The sequence below is a fragment of the Bos javanicus genome, chromosome 14 (genome assembly GCF_032452875.1).
Source record: "Bos javanicus breed banteng chromosome 14, ARS-OSU_banteng_1.0, whole genome shotgun sequence".
In the NCBI taxonomy this organism is placed as follows: Eukaryota; Metazoa; Chordata; class Mammalia; order Artiodactyla; family Bovidae; genus Bos; species Bos javanicus.
Window position 1 is genome coordinate 36,788,737 of NC_083881.1, and position 24,402 is coordinate 36,813,138.

At 45.4% G+C, this 24,402-nt stretch overlaps 3 protein-coding genes across 8 annotated transcripts in view; 1 reads left to right on the top strand and 2 right to left on the bottom strand.

Moving 5' to 3' along the window:
* Positions 1 to 5,145, bottom strand: part of C14H8orf89 (chromosome 14 C8orf89 homolog) — a 30,242-nt gene extending 25,097 nt beyond the window's left edge. For 2 of the 5 annotated variants that reach the window (XM_061438991.1, XM_061438987.1), the window contains exon 1: positions 4,802 to 5,133. The gene's annotated coding sequence lies outside the window, so the exon portion shown is untranslated. Of the gene's footprint in view, positions 1 to 4,801 lie in introns of all 5 variants that reach the window. The other 3 variants (XM_061438992.1, XM_061438990.1, XM_061438989.1) reach the window with 3 other exon arrangements.
* Positions 5,146 to 10,059: 4,914 nt separating this feature from the next.
* Positions 10,060 to 13,348, bottom strand: RPL7 (ribosomal protein L7). Its single transcript, XM_061438986.1, has 7 exons — positions 13,265 to 13,348; positions 12,481 to 12,589; positions 12,046 to 12,212; positions 11,428 to 11,565; positions 11,219 to 11,328; positions 10,678 to 10,887; positions 10,060 to 10,110 (listed from the first exon to the last, which is right to left on the bottom strand). Exons 1-6 carry the CDS (start codon positions 13,276 to 13,278, stop codon positions 10,679 to 10,681), a joined length of 747 nt encoding a protein of 248 aa, XP_061294970.1. The 5' UTR covers positions 13,279 to 13,348; the 3' UTR covers positions 10,060 to 10,110; position 10,678.
* Positions 13,349 to 13,576: 228 nt separating this feature from the next.
* RDH10 (retinol dehydrogenase 10) overlaps positions 13,577 to 24,402 on the top strand; it is a 29,998-nt gene continuing 19,172 nt past the window's right edge. The window contains exons 1-2 of one of the 2 annotated variants that reach the window (XM_061438985.1): positions 13,577 to 13,732; positions 16,900 to 17,091. In XM_061438985.1, coding sequence (XP_061294969.1) covers positions 13,577 to 13,732; positions 16,900 to 17,091 — 348 coding nt within the window. Of the gene's footprint in view, positions 13,733 to 14,603; positions 15,233 to 16,855; positions 17,092 to 24,402 lie in introns of those variants that run through there. The other variant, XM_061438984.1, reaches the window with a different exon arrangement.

A 24,402-nucleotide genomic window follows, 5' to 3' on the forward strand; every position in this document is an offset into this window, starting at 1 on the left:
TAGTTACAGTTCACAGGCTTCTCTGTAGTGGCTTCTTGTTGCAGAGCACGGGCTCTGAGGCGCATGGGCTTCCGTAGCTGTGGCACGTGGGCTCAGCAGTTTCAGCGCAGGGGCTCAGTTGTTCCGCTGCATGTGGGATCTTCTCAGAGCAGGGATTGAACCCGTGTCTCCTAATCTGGCAAGCAGATTCTTTACCACTGAACCACCAGGGTAGCCCAAGTTTTGTTCTGTTTTTGAGCAAGGTATCTGCAAGCAAAGCCCCACAGATTTTGATAAATAGAAATGAACTGTGGCAGAGAAGGCTGGATGCCCCAAGTTCTTTTTTCCTCTGGAGAATAGAGTTGTTCCTAGAAAGTGGCCACCTACCCTTGATTAGAATGCAGGTGAATGCAATGTGTAACACTTTCTGCAAGAAGCTTACAGGAAGCAGGCCTGCTTTTTTTTTTTGAAGCCATTCAGCTTGTGGGATTTTAGTTCCCTGACCAGGGACTGAACCCGAGCCCTCTGTAGTAAGAGTGCAGCGCCCTAACCACTAGACCACCAGGGAATTCCCCTGGGTCTGCTTCCTCCATACTTCCTCCTTTCCCTCCCACAGGCTGCACTTAAACCGACAGTGAAGCTAATGAATGGAAAAGCCTTGATCCTAGTACCAATGGGAAAAAAGCTGCCTGCTGATCAGGAACATCTGCCTTGGAAGTGACCTGTAAGAAATAAATTTCTACATTATATAAAAAATGTTTGGGACTATTTGTCATTATAGCTAGCAATACCCTAATACATAGGGCTTCTCTGGTGGCTCAGATGGTAAAGTATCTGCCTGCTATACAGGAGACATAAGAGACTTGGGTTAGATCCCTAGGTTGGGAAGATCCCCTGGAGGAAGGCATGGCAACCCAATCCAGTATTCTTGCCTGGAGAATCTCACAGACAGAGGAACCTAGTGGGCTATATAGTCCATGTGGTCGAAAAGAGTCAGACATGACTGAAGTGTCTTAGCACTCACACAAATACATGCAATCTTTTATTCCCGAGGGTGAATATATTAGCTCTCTTCCTTAAACATGTTCATTAAGCATATACTATCTACAAGTCTATGCACGATAAAAGTGCTACGTGCATGACAAATACAAAGGTGAACTAGAGATTCTGCCTTCACAGAATTTCCAGCCCAGAAGGAAAGACAGTAGCCACTCACACAGCTATAAGGCAAAGTGCCACATTAAGGTCTTAGGAGAGCTAGACAGATAGATATATACATTATCTCACATTAGAAGAGTTCAAAGCAGGGAGATATAATTTTCATGAGGGGGCTCACAAAATACTTGAAATAAACTGGAAAATGACACTTAGATAGAATTTAGATCAGCTGAAATGCAGGTAGAGGCCCTGATGGGGAAGATGTGAAAGGAGGGGGACTTCTTGGCAGTTTGGTAGTTAAGACTTCACCTTCTAATGCAAGGGGTGAGGGTTCAATTGGGAGTTAAGATCTGATATGCCTCATGGACATAAACATCAAAACATTAAAAAAAAAAAGTAATATTGTAACAAATTCAATATATGCTTTAAAAATGGTCCACATTAAAAAAAAAAAGAAAAAGATGTGAATAAAGCCCTGGAGAGTCAAAGACGCCAAGCAGCTCTGTTTTAGACAAAATGAGTATAGGACATGGGGGTGGAGATATATAACGTGGATCTAAGCTACAGAAAATTGAGGGCTATAGGTTTGGTTCGGAGATGAAGTTCTGCTTTGTTTTTTAATATCTACTTGTCTGGTCACACTGGGTCTTGGTTGCAGCATGTGGGGTCTTCGATCTTGGTTGCAGCATGAGGGATCTCCCATTGTCATCTCACTATTTGAGATCTTTTACTTGCAGCATGAGGGATTTAGTTCCCTGACCAAACCCAGGCCCTCTGCATTGAGAGGGCGGACTGTAGCCACTGGACTACCAGGGAAGTCCTAGAGATAAAGTTTTTAAGAGTTATCTATTTACTGGTGAGAATTGAGAACAAGATTGGACTAGATTTGCAACGGAGATTTTTGAGGGAGAAGAAAGCCAGACTCCCTTAAAATATATGATGGGTAGGAAGATAAAGAGGATGCAGAAAAGTGACTAGAGAGGGAAATAATCCAGAGGAAACCAGAATCATGCAAAAAACGGAATCATGTCCAATTCTACAGGAATTAGTAGAGCAAGAAACTACATATTAATAATACTGTAACACCAAACACATAATCTCACTGAATCCTCAAACCACCCAATGAAACAGTTCCCTGTCAACTACTGACCAGGCATTCAGACCCAACAAAGAACACAAGCTTTGCAGTTAAATGAACCTGGATTCTAATCTTGGCTCTGCTCTTTAAAAGCTGCATAATCATAGGGTCATGGAAAAATTAATAGTGCCTCTGACTCTCACAGAGTTAGTGAGGATTAAATTTTTAAATGCATGCCAAGTGCTCAGCACCGTGCTGGACATGTAATAAACACTCAATAAGTGGGAGCTATTGTTTTTAAATACTAATAAACACAGGTTTGTTTTTTTTTTTCACCACAGCCTGTTTATGGAAATGTAAATCAGTAAAGACATTTTGGAAAGCAGGATTCCACCAACGTCTTTTTAATTACATTTGACCCAGCAATTCTGCTTCAAGGAATTCACTTTATAAAACTGTTCCCATGTGTAAGAGTGTTCACTATTGCATTGTTTGTGATAAAGAAAAACTGGAACCAAATTTAAGGATGTTTACATAAATTATGATATATCTATACCATATGATTATACATCTATATGACACATTTATGAAATATTCAATGAAGCTCTAAGTAAACTGATATGAGGGGCTTCCCAGGCGGTGCCAGTGGTAAAGAATTCACCTGCCAATACAGAAGATGTAAGAGACGTAATGTGGGTTTGATGCCTGGGTTGGGAAGATCCCCTGGAGGAGGGCATGGCAACCCACTCCAGTATTCTTGCCTGGAGAATCCCATGGATAGAGGAGCCTGGTGGACTACAGTCCATGGGGTTATAAAGAGTTGGACATGATGCAAGCAACTTAGAATGCAAGCAAACTGATATGAAAGGTATTCTCCATATCTTCTTAAAAAGGTAATTTCTCAAAAGAATCCATATGATTTCATTAATGATCAAAAACATAAGTGTAAAAAGAATGAAAGAATAAATACTAAATTAACTCTATGAAGTGTTGGAAAGTAAAGGAGTAGAAACTAAGGGGTTTCATCTTTAAGTCTGTATACTTCAGTGCTGTTTGAATAAGAAATACAACTGTATTATAACGCAATTTCAAAAATATAAGAATTTGAAAAAAAATGTCAGAAGTATTTTAGAAGAAATGCCATGTAATGTAAGATTTAAACTCACCATTAAAAATGTAGATGGGGTGAATTGTGGGGTTAGGATTGACATACATACCCTATTAATACTGTATATGGAATAGATAACTAATAAGAACCTACAGGGAACTCTACTCAGTGCTCTGTAGCGACCTAAATGGGAAGAAAATCCAAAAAAAGAGGGAATATATGTATACTTATTTTTTTTATATTCCGTCTTTTTATATGTATACTTATAGCTGATTCACTTTGCTGTTCAGCTGAAACTAACTCAACAAACATTATAAAGCAACTATAGGCTCCTCTGTCCATGCGATTCGCCAGGCAAGAATACTGGAGTGGGTAGCCATTCCCCTCTCCAGGGTATTTTCCTGACCCAGGGATCAAACCTGGGTCTCCTGCATTGCAGGCAGATAGATGCATTACTGTCTGATCCACCACGGAAGCCCAAATGATCCAACAAAAATTGATTTAAAAAACAATGTAGATAAAAAGTCAATAAAGATAACAAACAGGGATTCTTACACTTCAGAAAGTATAATACCCTGAGTGAGTGAGTGAAAGTTGCGCAGTCGTGTCCAGCTCTTTGCAACCCCATGAACTATACAGTCCATGGAATTCTCTAGGCCAGAACACTGGAGTGGGTAGCCTCTCCCTCCTCCAGAGGATGTTCCCAACCCAGGGATTGAACCCAGGTCTCCCATACTGCAGGCGGATTCTTTACCAGCTGAACCACAAGGGAAGCCCTGAAAATGGTTGTAAATTTTCATTTATCTATGGAAAAGCTCCAGTTTTCATGTCTATGACCCTAGGAAGGCTGTAGAATGAGATGACCAGTACGACAGAACAGACCACCTGCATCGCACAAATCTTTTCTAGCATTTTTAATCCCTCGAGGAAAAAAAGTAATAAATACACAAATTATATAGGTAAATCATAAGTGGGACAAGGAAAAATGGCAATGAAAAGCGGGCCAGAGCTATGTGACTAACACGGTCGGCATCCAAAGTGCTGCTGGGGAAGGAAGGGAGATGCCAAAGTAGTCGAAGAAAATAGAAACACATTCAATCCCCTCTTCAGTTTAAGCCCTAGGAGGGTCGGAGGGCGAACCCGTAAGGGTGTGTCCACTCGAGGGCCCACTGAGTGTGCTGGGAGTGCGGGAAGGCCTCGATGCTAAAGGCAGGTCTCTTCGCCCGATCTTACTCGCACGTCTCTGCACCGGCCCCGCCCGCAGCCTCCGTCAGGTTCTCAAGCCCGGTCCCCCGCCAGTCCCTCGCCAAGAGAATCAGGAGACCACGTGCGTCAGGAAGCTGGTTCCCCTGGATGGGAGGGGGCCGGACCAGCTGACCTCAGCGACCCACCTCCCTTGCAGGCCTAACTCTAGGCCACCCCTACCCCCGGGAGGTCCCTGGAGGGGGCCCCCCGGCACCGGAACCGGTGGCACTCACTGTCCCCGCAGCTCGGCCGTGGACGAGAGAAGCTTCTTTGCCGGCCCGGCCCGCGGCGGCGGCGCCCAGGTCTGCGGTTCCCGCAGCGGCTTCAGCGGGGGCAGCGAACCGCGCTGGAGCCAGCGGCGGCCCGGCGCCGAGCCGAACCCCCGGCCGGGACGGGCCGAGCTGCGGCAGCGGGGCGGGGCGGGCGGCCGCGCGCTCGCTCGGGCGCCGCTCTTGGGGCGAACATGCTCGGCGGCCGGCAGCCCGGCGACGCTCTGGAGGGCGGCGCGCCCGCCGCTCAGCCCCGCCCTGCTGGGCCCGGATGCGGGTGATACGGCTGCCGCCCCGCCCGCCCGCTACGCGCGCCCGTTGCTAGGCGCCGGGAGCTTCCCGGCGGGCGGTCACCTGAGGGCGTGCGGCGGGGGTCAGGGTGCCGCACCAGGATGGTGCTTGGGCGGCGGGAGGCAGCCAGGACTTACTGGACAACTACTCTAGGGTGCCGCCGCCTGCGAGATCACGGCTGCAGGGGGTGGGGTGGGAGGAGTCTGCGGAAACGAGACTCAGTCCCGACAGCAGGTCAGTGCGGCATTAAAGTGGTGCCACGTACTATAAGATGGAGTGGGTAGTGGGCACTTGGACAGGGTTGGTGAGGTGAGGCTCTCTGGGTTGCATTTTAAGATTCAAACTAACCAGGCTCTCCAGAGTACTGATGAGTCTAGACCAGCAGTACCTGACTAGCCAATCTCTGTGACTCAGTCGTCCCGAGTTCCCGTTTCCCTCACCGTGCCCTCAAGAATTCTGCGTTCTACGCCTCCTTTGTCGAGGTTCTTTGGTAGAAGGTTCGGCGGGGAAGCCTAGCAGCCTGACTTAGCCTATATATGCTCTTACCAAGTTGTTGTAAATCCTATTTCTTGACCTCTCCACTGGGGTTGCAAGTTTAGCCCTTCAGATTCCACAAAATCCGAAGTGCTGAAACTGCTCTCAGCATACCACTTTTCCGTTTTCATTAAGCTCGATACTAATCTTTCCTAGCTCCTCTGATTAAGGACTCACATTACACATTACAACTCACATTACACCTGGAACCTAAACCCTTCGTTGTGTGATCCCAGGGGTCAGGAAGGTTATTAGTCCGTTGACTAAATATGAGGTAATGACAAACCTAGACAGCATACTAAAAAGCAGAGACGTTACTTGGCCTACAAAGGTCTGTATAGGCAAAGCTATGGTTTTTCCAGTAGTCATGTACCGAAGGGAGAGCTGGACAATAAAAAAAGGCTGGGCGCTGAAAAATTGATGCCTTCTAACTGTAGTGCTGGAGAAGACTCTTCAGAGTCCCTTGGACAGCAAGATCAAACCAGGCAATCCTAAAGGAAATCAACCCTGAATATTCATTGGAAAAACTGATGCTGAAGCTGAAGTTCCAATACTTTGGCCACCTGATGCTGGGAAAGAACGAAGGCAGAAGGGGACGATAGAGGATGAGATGGTTGGAAGGCATCATTGACTCAATGTGAGTTTGAGCAAACTCTGGGAGATGGTGAAGGACAGGGAAGCCTGGCATGCTGCAGTCCAGAGTTGCAGAGTTGGACACAACTGAGCTACTGAACAAAAAAGTGGTATACTTAGTAGGCTGCACATTAAAAATCATATGGCGACTTTGAAGGGAAAAACCCTAGGCCTACCTCTGAATCAATTAAGAATTCAGTTCTGGGGTTGCACTCAGACAGTGGAGAACCACCCACTCAGATTGTTAATATCAGTGTATTAAATATACACTAATACTTAATGTGTCAAATGCTTACTATTAAAAGGTATGTTTTGAGTCTGCTATTGCCCCCCCCTCCCCCTTGGCTATCATCAAATGGCTACTTAAAAAGCTTGAGCCAATCTAAAAAACCAAAGCCCTTGCAAGGCACCAGGCACTGTTTTAACTGCTAGAACAGAGGTTAAGACTCAAACCTGATTATACTCAAACATGGAAGTGGCTGGGTTAAGCAACAAGTTAACAAATGGAAATTTTTATTTCTGATAGTAACAAATGCTATGAAATACAAAAAAGTTTATATATGAAGAGATGTGTCTGATATCTTTTTCCAAAATGAAAAAAGTATACAGATCTCGTGGCTGAATGTTCTAGACATAAGATTCCAAGTGCCAAGACTCTACATTAGAAGCTTATCATTTGAGGAACAAAAGAAAATATAGCTGAGTCATAAATTAAGTATCAAGGAGTGTGTAAGTCACTCAGTCTGTGACTCTTTGCGATTCCACCAGGCTCCTGTCCATGGGATTCTCTAGGCAAGAATACTGGAGTGGATTGCCATTCCCTTCTCTAGAGGATCTCCCGAACCCAGGAATTGAAGCTGGGTCTCCTACATTGCAGGCAGACTGAGCTATCACAGAAGCCTAAGGATCAAGAAGAAGCCCTCTCAAACATCTCCCTGCCCTAATTTCTAGAACTTTTGAGTAAGCTGCTTTATGTAGACTTTATAGATGTTACCTTTTATTAAGGGATTTGAGCTTCGGAATTATCCTGGATATCCAGGTGGCCCAGCATTCATCACAAGAGACCACAGAAGAGGGAGGCAGGAGGTTAAGGGCCAGAAATGATAGAAGCAGAGACTATATTTTGAAGACGGAGGAAGAGGAAATTGGAACAGATTCTCCCCTAGAGCTTTAAGGTGGTAGGAAGGGGTGTTGACTTGATTTAGCCCAGTGAAACTGATTTTGAACTTCTGACAATTTGTGCTTTAAGTCACTTAAGTTTGTGGTAATTTTTTATAGTAATAGAAAACAAGTACTTAGTGTAAACTATGTCAGGCACTGTGTAGGATTGGAAAAAAAAAAAAACTGCCCACCTTAAAAAGTTGACTGACTTAGAGTAAGATTTTGGCTGGCTGGTAACAAATCTGTCAACGAAAACAGCAGGGGCAGAAAGTTGTCAATCTTCCCCAGGAGGTGGTTTCCAAGGACATAAGAATCTGTCACATCTTGGGACATCCTTGTGTAGCACTTATCTCACCATCTTTAAGTCTATTTTGCCCATTAGACTAACACATGAAAGCAGAGCTATTTTCCTTTGTACATCCCTCTCAATGCTGAAGTTACAGAGCAAATAGCATTTACTTAGCACTTTGGACCAGGCACTAATGACCTGACATACTTTAATCTTCACCAAAATTCTATATTAGTTACCACTATTTCCCTTATTTTGCAAAGGAACAAGAGATGAAGTAATTTAATGACTCAAATTATTAAGTGGAAAAGTGAAAGTCACTCAGTGGTGTGTGACTCTTTGCGACACTATGGACTTTACAGTCCATGGAATTCTCCAGGCCAGAATACTGGAGTAGGTAGCCTTTCCCTTCTCCAGGGATCTTCCCAACCCAGGGATCGAACCCAGGTCTCCGGCAATTGCTAGCAGATTCTTTACCAGCTGAGCCACAAGGGAAGCCCAATTAAGTGGAAGCTGGATATGAATTCAAGCAGTTTGGCTCCAGAGCCAGCACTCTTAATCATTTACCACAAAGAAACCCTCAAAGATAAGCCAAGACCAGGGTAACACTGCTAAAAGCCAGTGAGTGCAACAGACAGTTAAACTTTATGGCTAGGGTAGCCAGGAGATGACCTAATAATAATAAAGCTGGAGCTTTGAAGGCTACAACTGGAATGTCCTTACATGAGATCAATCTTTGCATAAGTGGAACCTGGGTGCCCAGAGTTTCTTCAACGAGGTGATCTCGTTTCTGGTGATCTCATAGCAAGTGAAAGATTTTGGGTGAGTTTAAGTAAAATAAGGCATTAAGCTGCATTTCAGCAGGTTCTAACAGTTCACAAAATATTCTCATGTGTTTTTAGTCCTTACACTCCTGTGAAGGCAGATGGTATCCTCCTCACTTACAAACTCTCACACACTTCCCTATCCTCTGAACCCATTTGGAAACTATGTGGAGAGTTGAATTTCTAGGATTGATTGTCTGCAGAAGACCTGTACAGCCCAAACAGTTTCTCTCCTCTCCATATATCTAGGATCTTCCTATCCTCACCAGCTTCAAAAACCTGGCTACTTTGGGAGATGTGTCAACATCCAAGGACTGTAACACATGCCCCTCAGTGTTGATAGTGGGGGAGACTGGGTATTGGGCACAGGAAGATACATGGGAAATTTGCTGTGAACCCCAAACTGCTCTTTTTTTGTATAAGAGGCATTGTTACAATACCATCCCACATAGAACACCATTCCTATTACTATTGCAAATCCTACATTGTTTCCCTCTACCCTCCCACCCTCCCATGCCTAAGGTAGTTAGCCAAACGCCACCTGAACCACTGTCACAGTAACCAGGCGTTTTCTTCTGAGCCACTTCAACCTTTCAGGATACTGGGATGTGCAAAGACTGGGGACTATCAGGTGTATTTACTTATCAAGGCAGTAAAATGAAATAGGTAATTTCAGAGCTTAAGACTTTCACGCTCCACCAAGAAATTAATGATTTTTAAACATAGATCCAACTGTTTACCAAAACATTAAATTTCTTGCAAAATATCTGATACTCATTATGTAACATTGGTTATAAACAACCTTCTTAATTTCCTTCAAGGATTCATCAACCCTAAACTCACAGATAAACAGCTTTCAAGACCCAAGACTGTATTTAAATATACTTAACTTTCACATACTAAAAAGTAATGATTCTGGTACAATATTATAAAAATTCATACTGCATCATACCCTTGGCTCAATCAGTGAGGATAGTAAAACTTTTTACTTATATGTATTCCATGTTATGTAGGGAGTGTTATTTATAAATTACATTCACAGGCACAAATTTCCTTTCTTCTTGTTACACACAATACATAGTAGAAATATTAAACACTCACTGAAGTATGGGTAGAAGATGCAAAGCAAAAATAAGAGTGAAATGCAAAAAGAAAACTGACATTAAGATTACCATTTTATAAGCAAGTCAAAACCTGAGAAAATGGAATTTCTGCAACATTTTTAATCTGTAAACTGAACTTTTTATCATGCACAAAAGTCTGTGACATAGGCTTTCTTAGATTAGACCCAGTTTGGCCAACTGAAATGGAAAATCAGGATTGTTTTTTGTACAGGAAAATTTTCAATAAACCCAAGGAATGTTTTTCACAAGACACAGGCTGGACCGTAAGTTTTGCATCCAAGAGGCTAGGCTGTTGATTTGACTTAATCTTCTCGCACCAAGATTTGCAAAGGAAAGATAAAAGTCAACCAAGACAGTACATTTCAATTTGTTTCGATTGTTTATTAACCAGATTACAATAATAATCCTGGTAGATACCTGAAAGGAAAGAAAAAAACCCCATTAAACATAATAATTAAAAATTAACATATACCAGGAGTTATCAATACCAATTGTTTCCTACTTAAAAGTGGAAACAGAAAAAAGAAACAGGCCTTTTCTTCTCTCCATAATGTCCTCAAAAGGGAAAACCAAATCAACTGTGATCATATTACATGGTTGATTTTCCCCCACTAAATGCCAACCCAATGAAATCCTTATCAGCATTTAGATCAATTTACTCTGCTGCTGCTGCTAAGTGGCTTCAGTCGTGTCCGACTCTGTGCGACCCCATAGACAGCAGCCCACCAGGCTCCCCCGTCCCTGGGATTCTCCAAGCAAGAATATTGGAGTGGGTTGCCATTTCCTTCTCCAATGCATGAAAGTGAAAAGTGAAAGCGAAGTTGCTCAGTCGTGTCCGACTCTTAGCGACCCCATGGACTGCAGCCCACCAGGCTCCTCCGTCCATGGAATTTTCCAGGCCAGAGTACTTGAGTGGGGTGCCACTGCCTTCTCCTCAATTTACTCTAGCATTAAGTAAACTTCTTTCTGGATGTAGTTGCTCACCTTAGTTCATCCTTCTAATAAGCCTGTTGATCTGGTCTTCCCTGTTGCCAGCATCTCCACCTTCTACAAAATGGGTGGTCTTTTTCTTCATTCCACCTCGTGGAGAAGACAATTTAAAGGGCCACAGGAAGTTGTTTGCTTCTTTGAAACGTTTTCCAACGGTATAGATCTCATGAATCAGATCCTCCATGCAGATGATTCCATATTTCCCTGAACGTGTTTAAAATTATTTAAGATTATTAAAATTGTTTATTTTGAGACTATTACATTTTAAGCATTAAAGAGTATATATAGGCTGTAACAAAGTTAAAGGTAAATCAAGAGTGAAATTAACAAAGAAGGAAATATGAGGCTTTACATACAAAGATACAGCTCAAGCCAGTAAAATCACACCTTCCCTTTTTCCATAAACAGTATAGGGAGTAAGGGAAGGTTCTTAAACAGTAAGAATAGCCAGGCTGTTCTCAAGACACCAAAAAACAGCTTGTCTGATACAATAAATTTTATAATAATTACCTTTCCCCAAAAAGGCAGAACCTACCAAGAGATCGAGCAATCAATGCGTTGTCTGTCAGGGCAATTCGCTTTTTGTTGATTTTGCCGTAACCACGCTTGTAAATCAATTCATTTACAGACTTCAGATTTGGGTACCTAAATACAAAAAGAAAAATAGGCATAGTGACTAAATAAGACTATCACTGTCAAAACCTCTATAATTCGTTTACCAAAAAAGAAGTCAAAGACACCTACCCCCATGCAATGTATGGCTCCACAATTCTCAGCATGTTAATTGACGCCTTGTTGAGCTTCACAAAGGTGCCGTTGAAGATCTGCCGGAGGCGAAGGAGCTGCAGCACCTTTCGAACCTTTGGGCTCACACCATTGATACTGCAAGGAAAAACACAGAAAATTCCTTTAGCTTTTATCAAAACTTTTACAATAAAAAGACAGGGACTAACATTTTGGGGCAACACGTCACACCCAAATAGGAATAATCTCCTGTTACAAGACCACTTTTTCCTTTAGTTATAGCTGTATTCTATCACCTGTCAACTTGCCTCCCCTGCAAGTAAACAGTCTTTTGATATGTATTTTTCATATTCAAAAACTTCCCCAATGCTCTTATTACTTCCTTTTGTATAGATCTCTTTTAAGTCATTCTCCAGGACACTGAAATCAAATGCTCAGAGAATGGACAGATGCTTTGAGCACAGGGCTTATCATCACTAAAATACTCCCCTACCCCATTCCACTTACCATTCAAGTTTCTTTTCCAGTGTATGAGAACCAAGGTCCCCACAAATGTGAAATTTTGCTGAGTGGACAGCTTTCCCTTTAAGAATAGAATGCAATAAAAACTGAACTTACCCTCTGATCCTGATGACAAACGCCAATTTGGGTTCCGCGGGTACATAGAAGTTACCGGCTTTTCGTGCCATCCTAGCCATTCGAATTTCAGTTCTGTACATCTGCCTGTATTCCTTGTGGTAATGCTTAGCTTTTTCATAGATAAGCTTCCTCCTTGCCTTTCGAAGCTGAAAAACCAACATTATTCTTACTCATTTGCTTTTTGGCTCCCAAACACAATTAGCAATACCAGTTAAGAGAATACTCTTCTCTTGAAACTTTCTCACCACCATATATATTAACATTCCAAGAGAAAGACACCAACTTCATTAGAAAACATCATTCTAAAAGTTAACCACACTGGTACAGTAGCTGAAATAAGCCTTGTTAAAAATATCCAACTGATTTTCAATCACAGGACCTCTTCCTTACTGGTGCGTCAAAAAGTTTACTTACCATCTTTTGGGCAAACTTCTTTCTCAGTCGCTTGATCTTAAGCTCTGCGAAATTCTTCCGCTTTTTCTTAAGGGTTTCTGGCACAGCAGGAACCTTCTTTTTCTTCTCTCTGACAACAGCAGACAGAGAAAGAGTTAAAAGGCCCACACCACTACATCACTCCCCGTTCAGTACTGAGCACGCTCTCAACGTACCTTCAACTGTTCTAGTATGCTAGCCTGTAATCTTTACGTCTAACAAGGGCCACTGTCTTTAAAACGAGTCATAAAGACAATAAACTCCCATTTAACCTACAATCAGTGCCGGGGTCCCAAGACAACAAAAATAGCGACAGCGAAACACAGAGTAAAAGACTGCCCCAAGACACTGATCCTTAGACTATTAGTGCGACTCGCAAACCACCAACCACCACCCCGATTCAAACCTCAAGTTCCACATGTTTAAGCAAAGGCCTGATACCAGGGACGGTTAGGGCAAAAGCCAGCTAAGGAAGAACCCAATTCAGAGGTTCTGATCCTCCCTCCTAGAACGAGGAACTGGATAATCCGCCAACCCCATATATATTCAGCTCTCACACCTTGTTCCCGGTACCTCCAAGACCTCCTCCCCAAGGCCTCCTGAATCTCATTTTAGCTTGAGACCACCAGTAGTGTCACAGCGCGTCACAAACACACAGATATGTTGTCAAAGATACAGGCTACAGACGGATCGAGGGAGACAGAGACTGGAGGGCTCTGGTTTCGGGGATGGAGGAGGATACTCGAGACGACGAGGAGAAACTTACTCGGCACCCTCCATGGTTCCAGCTGGGAAAGAGGAAGTTGGCGCATGCGCGCTGTCCACTTAAAGACAGCGAGCGTGAAGCCCCACGACTCATAGGTGTCTCGAGATAAGCCAGAAAAGAACTCGGAACTAAGAGCTCGACTCGCAGACGCAGAACCAAGAACTGCCTGACTCAGCCTCTTTACGATCAAGTTTCGGGTTAAATGTGTATGGGAAAAATGAATGCATTGGCTAGACTAATCGATACGATGAGAGCAAAGAGTGCCGATTCCTTGACTATTCGGGGTCCTAATCTTTAGGCTGCGTCGACAGGATGTGGCTCGACTTCTACCCAGTGATACATGCGAACGACACGCCGGCGGGGCGCGAACTACAAATCCCGGCATGCATCACGTTCAAGGCCCGCCCGCCGAAAGGGCAACGCCGGTCAGCGTCTGAAGGGAAGCGCGGCGGTGGTGGTCCGAGCCGGGTAAATGGGGAGCCTCTAGGCCTTCGATCCAAAGGGCCAGCTACGATTCTAGGCTGCTTCCGGCTTTTGGCCGCCTTCCCGGCCCTTCGCTAACACCAGCAGCCGACCGGCACGCTAGTTGCCGCGCTGCCGAGGTCCTTGTCTTCGTTCCTCCAGACAGCAGGGCTGTCTTCCGCAGCGCCTGATCGCCGGCGGAGCCGTCCAGAACCCCTGGGTTAACGAAAGTGACTTAGACGGGGGAAAAGCGAGGACCGGACGGCCGGAGGAGGACAGCCCGGGCACTGCCGACTGTCCGGCCTGGCGGGCGGAGGTCGGGACAACCCACGGCGGGGTGGGGGTGGGGGCGTGAACCGCGATGGGAGGTGCAAGGAGGGCTGGAGGCTGCGGCCACGGCCATGTGAGAGGGGCTGCCCCGCCGCAGCTCGGCGGACGGCGGGCGGGCGGGCGGGGGGCTGGGCCGGGGGCGGGGTGCGCCCGGGGGGCGGGGAGGGCCGAGCTGGGGGAGGGCCGATGCCGCCGCCGGCTCTTCCCGGTCGCGGGTTATATATCGCGGAGCGTGGAGCCCGCTCAGCGGCGGCTGGCGGCTCAGCGACTCGCCAGCGGCGCTGCGCTGCGGAACCCGGTGCCCGAGTGACAGCCGCGGGGGGGCGCAGGGCCAGGGTCCACGAGACCGCGAAGGCAGCCGCAAGCCGGGGGGAGCGCTCGCCGGCGCCGATCGAGTCCCCTCTTCCCGGCGCTCCCGCTGCCCCGCACCCCACTCTCCCATCCTCTCGCAACTTGGGTCAAGTTGACAACTCCCGCGGCGGCCGGCCGACCCGTGCCGTCTTCGCCGCGCGCCCCTCGCCCGGAGTGAGAGGGACCCGCGGCGGCGCCTTGGCCATGAGAGCCGCGCGCGCCGCCTAACTCGCGGCTGTCACCGCCGCTGCAGCGGGACCGGCCGGCGGGGCGGGCGCTCCGGGACCGGCGGGCGGCAGCCGGCAGGAGGCGCCGAGCCGGGCACAGCCTGGGGCCACCGCGCCGAGCCCGGGCGGGAGTGGCCCCGCGCGAGCGGGGAGCGGCGCCGCGCACTCCAGCCCGGCGGGCACCCCGAGGGCGGGCGCGGGGCGCAGCCTTCGGGTCCCAGCAGCTCTGACCAGCGCCCCCGGGGCAGCTCGGGGAGGGGGGCGGACGCCGGCGCTGGGCTCGTACTGGGGCTCCCCCGGGACGTCGCGATGAACATCGTGGTGGAGTTCTTCGTGGTCACTTTCAAAGTGCTTTGGGCGTTCGTGCTGGCCGCTGCGCGCTGGTTGGTGCGGCCCAAGGAGAAGAGCGTGGCCGGCCAGGTGTGCCTCATTACGGGCGCCGGCAGCGGCCTGGGCCGCCTCTTCGCGCTCGAGTTCGCCCGACGCCGGGCGCTGCTGGTGCTCTGGGACATCAACACCCAGAGCAACGAGGAGACGGCGGGCATGGTGCGCCACATCTACCGCGACCTGGAGGCGGCCGACGCCGCGGCGCTGCAAGGTAACTCGGACCGGCGCCCGCGGCATTGTTGGGTCAAGCCTCTTCCCACCCCCGCGCCCTCCCCCTGAGGGCGCCGGAACCCCACTGTCACAGCCGGTCCTGCTCTCGAGGAAGAGCACCCTACCCCCTGCAGCCCAGGCTTCCGCGAGTGGAATTTGCCCCCTGATCAGGGGCATGAGCCCTTCTGTATCAGAAGGGAGAAAGTGTGCCAAAGCCCGGTCTTAACGGAGGTCCAGTCCCTTTGGGGAAGACTGTGGGCTTTCCTAAGCCCTCAGAGTCTAAGCAGGGCAAGGGAACTTGGGACCCCCGGTTTGAATCCTAAAGAGATGTCTCAGTCTCGTTTGGGAAGGAGAAACTAGTGTCTTTGGGAAGTTGTTCTCAGACTCTCTCATTGATACATACGCGTAAGTTACTGCTGTCTGAAGGGCTGAGACGAGGGCAGCATTGATGATTTCACTATAGGTTTAGCCACGGGAAAATAATTAACATTGTTGCACCGGAGATGTTAAGTCAGTGCTTGAGTTACATACTCAGCCCGATTGAAAGACACCCGGCCTCTTAAGGGAAAACGCTTGAAGGATTTAAGCCTTATTGTAAAATTAATTCCATGTTTTTGATAACCTTAGGAAATCTGCATTTCTGGGTATTTATTAACTAACCTGAGTCTGAGACTTAAAAAAAAAAAGCCAAAGTGGAAAACATAACCGACCATAAGTATCGGTCTGGATTTGATAATGGCTCTTGCTTTTTGACAATTTTTTCATTTCCAGAGAAAACACCGAATTATATTGGGAGAATTAACTTGTACACCACCCCTCCCCGATATCGATCATTTGTCACCAAAATTTTTGGCACCTGTCTTTTATGTCAGAAAATCAAAGGTTAAAACTGGTACATCTTCATTGGTATGAGGGTAGCAAACAGATTTCTGTGCTCCCTGCCCAAACCTAAAAGAGAAAGGTGGTTGTTTTCCAGAGAAGAGATCAGGTTTTTAGATTGAGTTCTTATACAGGAAAATCACACATTTACCTGTCAACTCAGTTTATGTAAGGCTGCTGCTTGGGGGTTTTAGCTACTCCAGATAGGACCAATCAGTGTGATCCTCACTTTGTTGTAACAAATTCGGTTCATTTCTGGACTTTGGCTGAGTTCAGATTATTAATTACAGTTTTGATTTGTGAGCCTCGGGGCTCGCAGACAGACTAAATAGAGTAAGAGCTGCTTCTGACCACTGTTCCCCCCAAAGAGGAGTCTGTGTGTGTGTGTTTGGGAGGAGGAGGTGTTACTCTCTGGGCTGAGATCTGTTCATTCCAGGTGTCTTTAGCTCCAGAAAGCCAATCCCATGAGGTCTGACTTGTATTGGGCTGGTCACAATTACATGATTTTCCCCTAAGCAAAGTTATCCAGTAAATTGCTATAATTCCCAAAGACTAGAGGGAGGAAGGCAGCTGTAAGTGCAGTCATTGGCAAGCCTTATGGTGTTAGAAACTTGAAGCTCACTGTAGTATTTTTGTTTTGTGTGATCTTTGTCCTACTATGGCCACGTGACTCATGTTTTGCACCCCCCCTCCTGTCCCTTCTCTGTTCCATTTTTTTTCCCTTCATCTGGACTTCTGAGGACAGCTGGGAATGGTGAGGAAGAAATTCTGCCCCACTGTAACTTGCAGGTTTTTACCTACACCTGTGATGTGGGAAAGAGGGAGAACGTCTACCTGACAGCGGAAAGGGTCCGGAAGGAAGTCGGTGAGGTCTCTGTCCTGGTCAATAACGCCGGTGTGGTGTCTGGGCATCACCTCCTGGAATGTCCCGATGAGCTCATTGAGAGAACCATGATGGTCAATTGCCACGCACACTTCTGGGTAAATATAAACATCCTTGTTTTTATTATTGGGCCATACTCAGCAAGAAGGTTGGGAAAGAGCGAGATTTCAGTACCAGCCTGAAAGCCACCTGCACTCTTTCACCCACAAAGCTTCCTTCCAACTCTCTCTTCACCCCCTGGTGAATTACAGTGTATGCTGGTTACTATTAAGTGGTTGTTTTCCTCCCCCCGCCCCCCACTCCCAATTCAGAACTTCTGGAGAGGGTAGAGGACTGAACATTTTGAACTAGTTTGAAAGATTGCCATAAAAATAACAAGAGGGAGTATAAAACCCTGGGTTTGTTTATTTTACTTTCTGTTGAGTTTGTAAAACATCAGTTGTTCTTATGAATTCCTAAAGTCAGAGTTTAGGCTTCCAAATTACTGCTGAGCCACATTTCAGAAAGCGCCAAAGATTCTGAGATCAGCATCTGTGGTCCGGTGGGAGTGGTCAGGCCACCCTGGCAGCCACTTACCATCCACTGACTATCCCCAGGGTCTGTGGCATATTGGGGCATATCTCAGAACTTTCTCAGCTTAGAAGATATATCTCTAAGAAGTCACTCTGAAAGGACCACAGAGTCCCTCTGTAGGGGGCAGAGGGGTTGAGACCTGGCAAAACAGGGACTTGAACCATTTCAGCCTCCAGTCATCATAGAACTATTACCTCATCTAAATAGATGAGAGAGAGGGCCTTCTGCTCGGGGGCATAACTTATCCTGGTGTGCCAGCTGACCTTTTCTAACAGTAGGCGTGACGCTCTCCCCTTTAACTGTACGCTCTTGACCCACTTTATGGTCTTCTAACCCCCTTTTACTTTTGTAGGCAGGTGGGATCCAATAAAGAAGGGATAAGGAAATAGGATTTTTGTTTATTTGTTGTCTCATAGGCGGATTAGTCTTCTAACAGAACACAATAAAGAACTGTTTCTCCTAAATAGGTCACATTAAACCTCATTAATTTTTTAGCAACTGCTTAAAAACTTAATCTGGCTTTAGAAGTACTCATTGAAACATTGCTCCTTGAACAGTAAGCCATTTCTCTGATCCCCGCAGAAGCTCATTTCAGTGTTGTATATTCAAGCGTGAGCTTTAAATCATTTCTAAAGCTCTAAAAATGAATGTATAAATGACAGACGCTAACTCATACCTATGTTTTAAGCGCGTAAGGTTGCCGAATACAGTTTGGAGGGCTTCAAGTGTGTTTTGTGTGTGCGCGTGCACACACGTAGATGCGTATGTGTGGTGCGCAGTGGGAATGGGACACTGAATAAAAATTCTGTTCCCGTGGGGGCCGCAGAAATGGGGCAGCTGATCAGGTGGGTAAAAGCCAGCGCAAGAGAATAAACTTGGCAACACAGTTCATCAGGAATCTTGTGTGTTTATAATTTGGAGTAAATCAAATAGCCACCACTTGAAATAAAAGATGTACATAAATTGCAGGTAGACTGTAGTTTTCATATTTAAAACCTGGTGAGGATGAGGTTGCCTTAGCAACTGCATCTGATTTCAGTCCATTTGTCATTCTTAAACAGAGCTCTAGCCATCAGTTGACTAGTTATGAACCATGGGCACCAGGATTGTTCTTTTTTTCCCAGTCACTTCTGAGATGATGCATTTCCAAACTGTGAACCTTTACCTCCACAAAGTACTCTGAAGTTTAACCACCGTGCCCAATTGCCCTGCTTGATTATTTTGCTGAATTGTACAATGTCACACATAACCAGATTTTTAGAAAAACCCTGTACAATCTGAAGTTAGGTACTAGTAAGAGGAAAGCTTCTTTTTGTCAGACATCCTATAAAAAGAGAGCCAAGTCAAGTATCTTAGGCATAAAAAGTCCATAGCCTCAGCTTTAAAAATGCACATCAGTTGATAGACTTTCTAACCTAAGGAGGAAATTAAATTTTGAACAGAAAAATTTTTGTGGCACCAAATCTCTCTCTCTACCAATGAGGAATGTGCCACCTTCCCAGAGTCCTTCCTTTGCTTGGAAATGTTGTTTAACTGCACAATTTAGGGAGTTCTTGGACGCTTTGACAGGAATGACGTCACTTCATATTAAACTATGGGAGGCTCCTGAATTCTCCAGCTGTTTTTCCCTTAAGCATCTAAACCTCAGAATTTATTTTCAAAATTGAGTCAGAAAATTCATTTTAAGAGTTGGAGTTTCTGACTTCTTGCCAAGACTTACAAACCATTTAGGAAGAAATCTAGCAAGCCAACATTTAGAAGACAACTTACTATAATTTTATAGTGATTTCTTTGGGGGAGGGCATCGAGTAGTCTAAGAACCACCTGAATTCAGCTTCCCTTCCAGTAGTCCCCTTAGGTGAAAATGTTCGTGGTAACTGTTCCAAGATGTACTGTCGTGTGCTGCTTTCCTTCCAGAAAAAGGTAACTAGCACAGTGTCTTTTTACTGCATCCGGGTGGGGAAAAGTAGTTGCCCCATACATTTTAAAGAGTGGATCATCTGAGCCAAGACTCGTTCAGTGATTGGAACAGGTCACCTTGAGCCAGACTTTTTAAGTAGCAGTTGATGTCTGTGTTCATAACATAATCAGCAGTGTGTTGATCCTGACCCAGCTCTACAGTCATAGGCAATGAACTAGAAACCGCGTGGATGTTCACTGTGGGTGCTCCGATTTCAAACCACCCCTTGTACCACTCCCCCGGCCTGGAAGGCCGTCTGCTCCGCTCTAGACATCTTTTCAGAGCTAGCTCAGGTTCTTCCTATGACCTGCATCCTCACTCTGGCCCTTTTCTCGTGTTTTGATGTGTTGGAGCCACAAGGATCCTGAGAGACCATCTTGTCCAGCCCTTTGTTTTCTGATGAAGCTGCAGCTGAATAACTGAGCTCTTCTTTCTGTTGATCTCTCGCGCTGTTTGTTGTCGTCCTCGTCGTTAGTGCCTGCTGTGTGCTCTCTGGGGTACCTCCTGATCCATTGCTCCCCCGGAGCCCCAGGTAGATGGCACGCTGTCTGAAGGCAACTTGTTACGGACCTCTGTTTGTTTTCCTCTGCCAGGAACAGAACTCTACTCTTAGTCACTTAGTAAATGTTTGATAGTAGAGGCTAGGCTTCTGCTTAAATATTTAGAAGATCACCTACTCAGAGAATGCTCCCATGAGTCTGGCTTCTGAAGTTTCAAAAGGTAAGCACTATGTTGGACTAATTCAAGCTGCGGAAGATTGACAGGATCTCAAAGTGAGGGATCTTATGTTTGTTACCGCGTGTCTCTCCTTTTGTTTTCATCCACAACTTTTCCATTCTCCGGCCCACCTGTAAGCTTGCTTTTTCCTATAGTATATTGACTCTGCTTGTTGGTGCAAGGCTGGTGGTTGATAGATAAGTTTAAATCAGCTCAGTTCGAATATATGGCAGTCATTCCTGTTTCTAGCTGAGCCTCAAGGAGAGGATTCTGGCCATGGTTCATTTCTTTTTTGATTTTTTTTTTAAACTTTTATACTGGAGTGTAGCCAATTAACAAGGTTGTAATAGTTTCACATGGACTGCAAAGAGACTCAGCCATACATGTACATGTATCCATTCTCCCCCAAACTCCCCTCCCATCCAGGCTGCCACATTACATTGAGCAGAGTTCTATGTGCTATACAGTAGGTCCTTGTTGGTTTTGCATTTTAAATACAGCAGTGTGTACATGTCCATCCCATACTCCTTAACTATCCTTTCCCCCCATCCTTCCCCCATTCCCTGGAAACCATAAGTTCATTCTCTAAGTCTGTGATGCAATTCCTTTCTTGCTTCTCAGCCTTGGACCTATTTCCATACCCATTAGAAGTGTTTGCAGTACTTAGCATTATTTTGCACAGCCCTCCGGTCTGCTCTGGGCTTACTTGGTGGCTTAGACAGTGAAAGATCTGCCCTCAATGCAGGAGACCCAGATTTGATCTCTGGGTCAGGAAGATCCCCTGGAGAAGGGAACAGCAATCCACTCTACTATTCTTGCCTGAAGAATCCCATGGACAAAGGAGCCTGGCAGGCTACAGTCCATGGGCTCACAAAGCTATGATACTCAGGGTTCTTCTAGCCCAGCAGCTCTCCTCGGAACCTTGTCTTGATTACCAGTCAAGAAGTAATAGATTTAGTGGGTAGGTTTTAATCAGCATCATCTGTTGTGCAACATTCAGTTAGGACAAGAACATGGGAATGTGTGCAATACAATGCTCTTGACTTTTGGCATAAATCAGAGAAACCATATCTATTCAGACTCACTCTGTATCTGGGTAAGAGGCAGAAACTTGAAAATACTTCTCTAGTATCCTTTGAAATATGGAGAACTGGCCTCCACATAGGAGCTACAAACCCATGTTTCTCCAAAAAACATTAATATTTTGCTTCACTTGTTATTTTTAAAGGGAATCTTTAAAAGGAAAAAAAAAATCATAACTTGTCATTTCTAAAGGACAGAATTTATCTGTAGTCCTTTTTGACCAAAGAGCTGCATTTGGCATTTATACATGAGCAGCGAATTGATCCCCGATTAACCAAAAGGGGGAAGCAAAAGCATTTAACTCCAGGCCTTTTTATGTTCTAAAGAAATTTTGCATGGTAAAGGGCTAAATCTGTCAAATTGCTAGTCGGTAATTTACTTCTATTGATATGATAGTCAGACAAGATAATTGGTAGTTAATTAATAGACCACTTAACTTAAAAGGTTTCACAGTTTTAAAATACTAATTACTGAATTGGGCATTTATCTATATCCAAGTGTCTAAAGTCTATTTAGTTAAAATCCATCCAGGAAAAGTAAAAGCCTACCAGTTAGATCTGAGTAATGTAGCACTTAAAGACATTAGTGCTATGGTTGTACCTAATATCTCATGAATGGTCCCTAATCATTAATGTTGAAGTTCTTACGTGATTTATTGGTTTTTAATCTCAAATACTGTATTCCTCTGTCCTCTGGTTAGAGAAATCTAGTTTTGTTTGTGGCTTCTTGGATTTGGAATTTTTAAAAAAAATCACTTCTAAAGTATTCTTATAAAACTATGTAGCTGATACTTCCTCCTCCAAAATGTAATATTAAGAATTCTTAGGGTAAATATTTTATAGAGTATTGTTTTCCTGTCTTAGGACAGCGACTAAAAATGTGAAAGTCGTAATGCATTTTCAAGTCTGTACTAAAGCTGGCTTTTGTTATTAAATAAATTCATATGCATAAACATCAAATGTTTTGAGCTTCTGCAATAAACTTTTTGTGTCTTGGACCGAATTGTAAACTGACATAGGGTCAGCATACTTCATGTTATTCTCATGGTCACAGTTAAAAACCGAGTAAAATGTCTCTTAGATAGCAACTGCTTGGGTACCTGGAACTCTGTACATTCCTATCAGGGTCATTTCATAGCCTTCTTTCCTAACATAAAATAAGATCACGTGCTCATTGAGCTCAAGTGTCTATATTTGATACATTACATGCTGGACCCAAATCTAGTGCTACTAGAAATAAACATCTATGACATGATAAGTAACCGGTGTGAGCAGGGAACCATCCTACAAAAATCTTCCTAGCACCTTTGATATATGTTGTAATCTGGTTATCTCAGTTGTTTGGAAAACAACTGCCAAGTAACCGATGTCATATGAGAAAATGGCAGGGGCTTATTTAATGGCCACATCCAGTGTGTGGCATGACCTTTCTACCGAAAGTGAGCCCGTCAAGCATCTCTTTGAGATGCTGGCGCTCTTGCTGCCATGATAAGCCCACTTTCTCCTGCTTCTCCTCTCATCTTCCCAGTTCTCTCTTCTCCCTGCTTCCAAGATCTGAGGGCTGTCTAGTATGGCATGCTCAGACCGCTTCTCACTGTGCTCCTCAAGCTGGGTAGTCTCTTTATTTCAGTGGCTTTGACTGTGATTTCTGAGAGTTCCCAAGTTCATACAACTGTCTTGCCTCTTCCACGCATTCCCTAAAACCAGCAAATCTCAAAATGGAAAGCGATTCCTCTTTGCCCCGTCTTGAATCCCCTGGTGTGTGGCAGATGCCAGGCCTGGAAACATCAGCAATGTCTTTAATCCTCCATCCTGCACACACTCGTGGGTCACCAAACTGTGTACTTTGATCCTCTCCTTTCCATTGCCACATCCTCCTCTGTGCTTCCGTCACCTCTTGCCTGGTCTCTGCAAAGAATCTGTGAGCTTCTCTCCCTGTTTCCAGCCTTTGTTCGCCAACCTGAGGGTACCTAAGCAGACTTGAATTGCTCGTATGCCTACTTAAAGATTATGCTGACTAGAACCTTACCCCAAGCCCTTGCGTGACCATATTGTTCACAGAGTGAAGTCCAGGTTCGTTAGCATGGCAGCTCCAGCCTTCCAAAGCCGATTTCCACCTGCCTGCCAAGCCCATCGCCTCACTGGGCCTGAAGGGGCCGGCACACTCACCTCTCCTACCATTTGGGTCCCGTCTTCCTCGGGGACAAAAGTTGAATAGTTCAGACAAAATGTATCACTACTCCTGAGAACGAAAAACGAACACATTTGAAATCTTTTCACATTAACTTCATAGGGTCTTGATATACCAAAGGGGGCAGTCTTTGTGAAATAGAATAGTTGCATGTTCCTTGTTCAGGGAATGGCACTCTCTTGTTTGATTATGTGCTGTTTAATCTTGGTTTTTGGAAGCAAAATTGATGTTCTTTTCTCCTTCATTATTTCTACATCCAGGGCTTTATCCAGTATCTGCCCAAGTAGACATTAACCTACAGGGCACGTCAGAGTGGCAGCATTCGTTAACCTGCGCTAATGCTGACACTGCCGGACTAGCTTTTTCAGAAAGACTGAGTGGGGAGCACCTGGCAGAGTCCTCAGCCATTCGATTGGCTGCAGGATCAGGTCACCGTGGCCCAGAGCGTGGCTGCAGACCCTGTGCTTAAATGCTTAACTGCTCACATTCTCAGTGTATTCTCTTCTACATTTGTCTTTTGTTGTTGCTCAGTCACTGAGTTGTCTTCGACTCTTTGGGACCCCATGGACTGCAGCAGGCCAGGCTTCCCTATCCTTCACTATTTCCTGGAGCTTGCTCAGACTCATGTCCATTGAGCCGGTGATGCCATCCAACCATCTCATCCTCTATCACCCCGTTCTCCTGCCTTCAGTCTTTCCCAGCATCAGGGTCTTTTCCAATGAGTTAGCTCTTCGTATCAGGTGGCCAAAGTATTGGAGCTTCAGCATCAGTCCTTCCAGTGAATATTCAGGGTTGATTTCCTTTAGGATTGACTGGTTTGATCTCCTTGCAGTCCGAGGAACTTTCAAGAGTCCTCTCCAGCACCACAGTTTGAAAACAACATTTA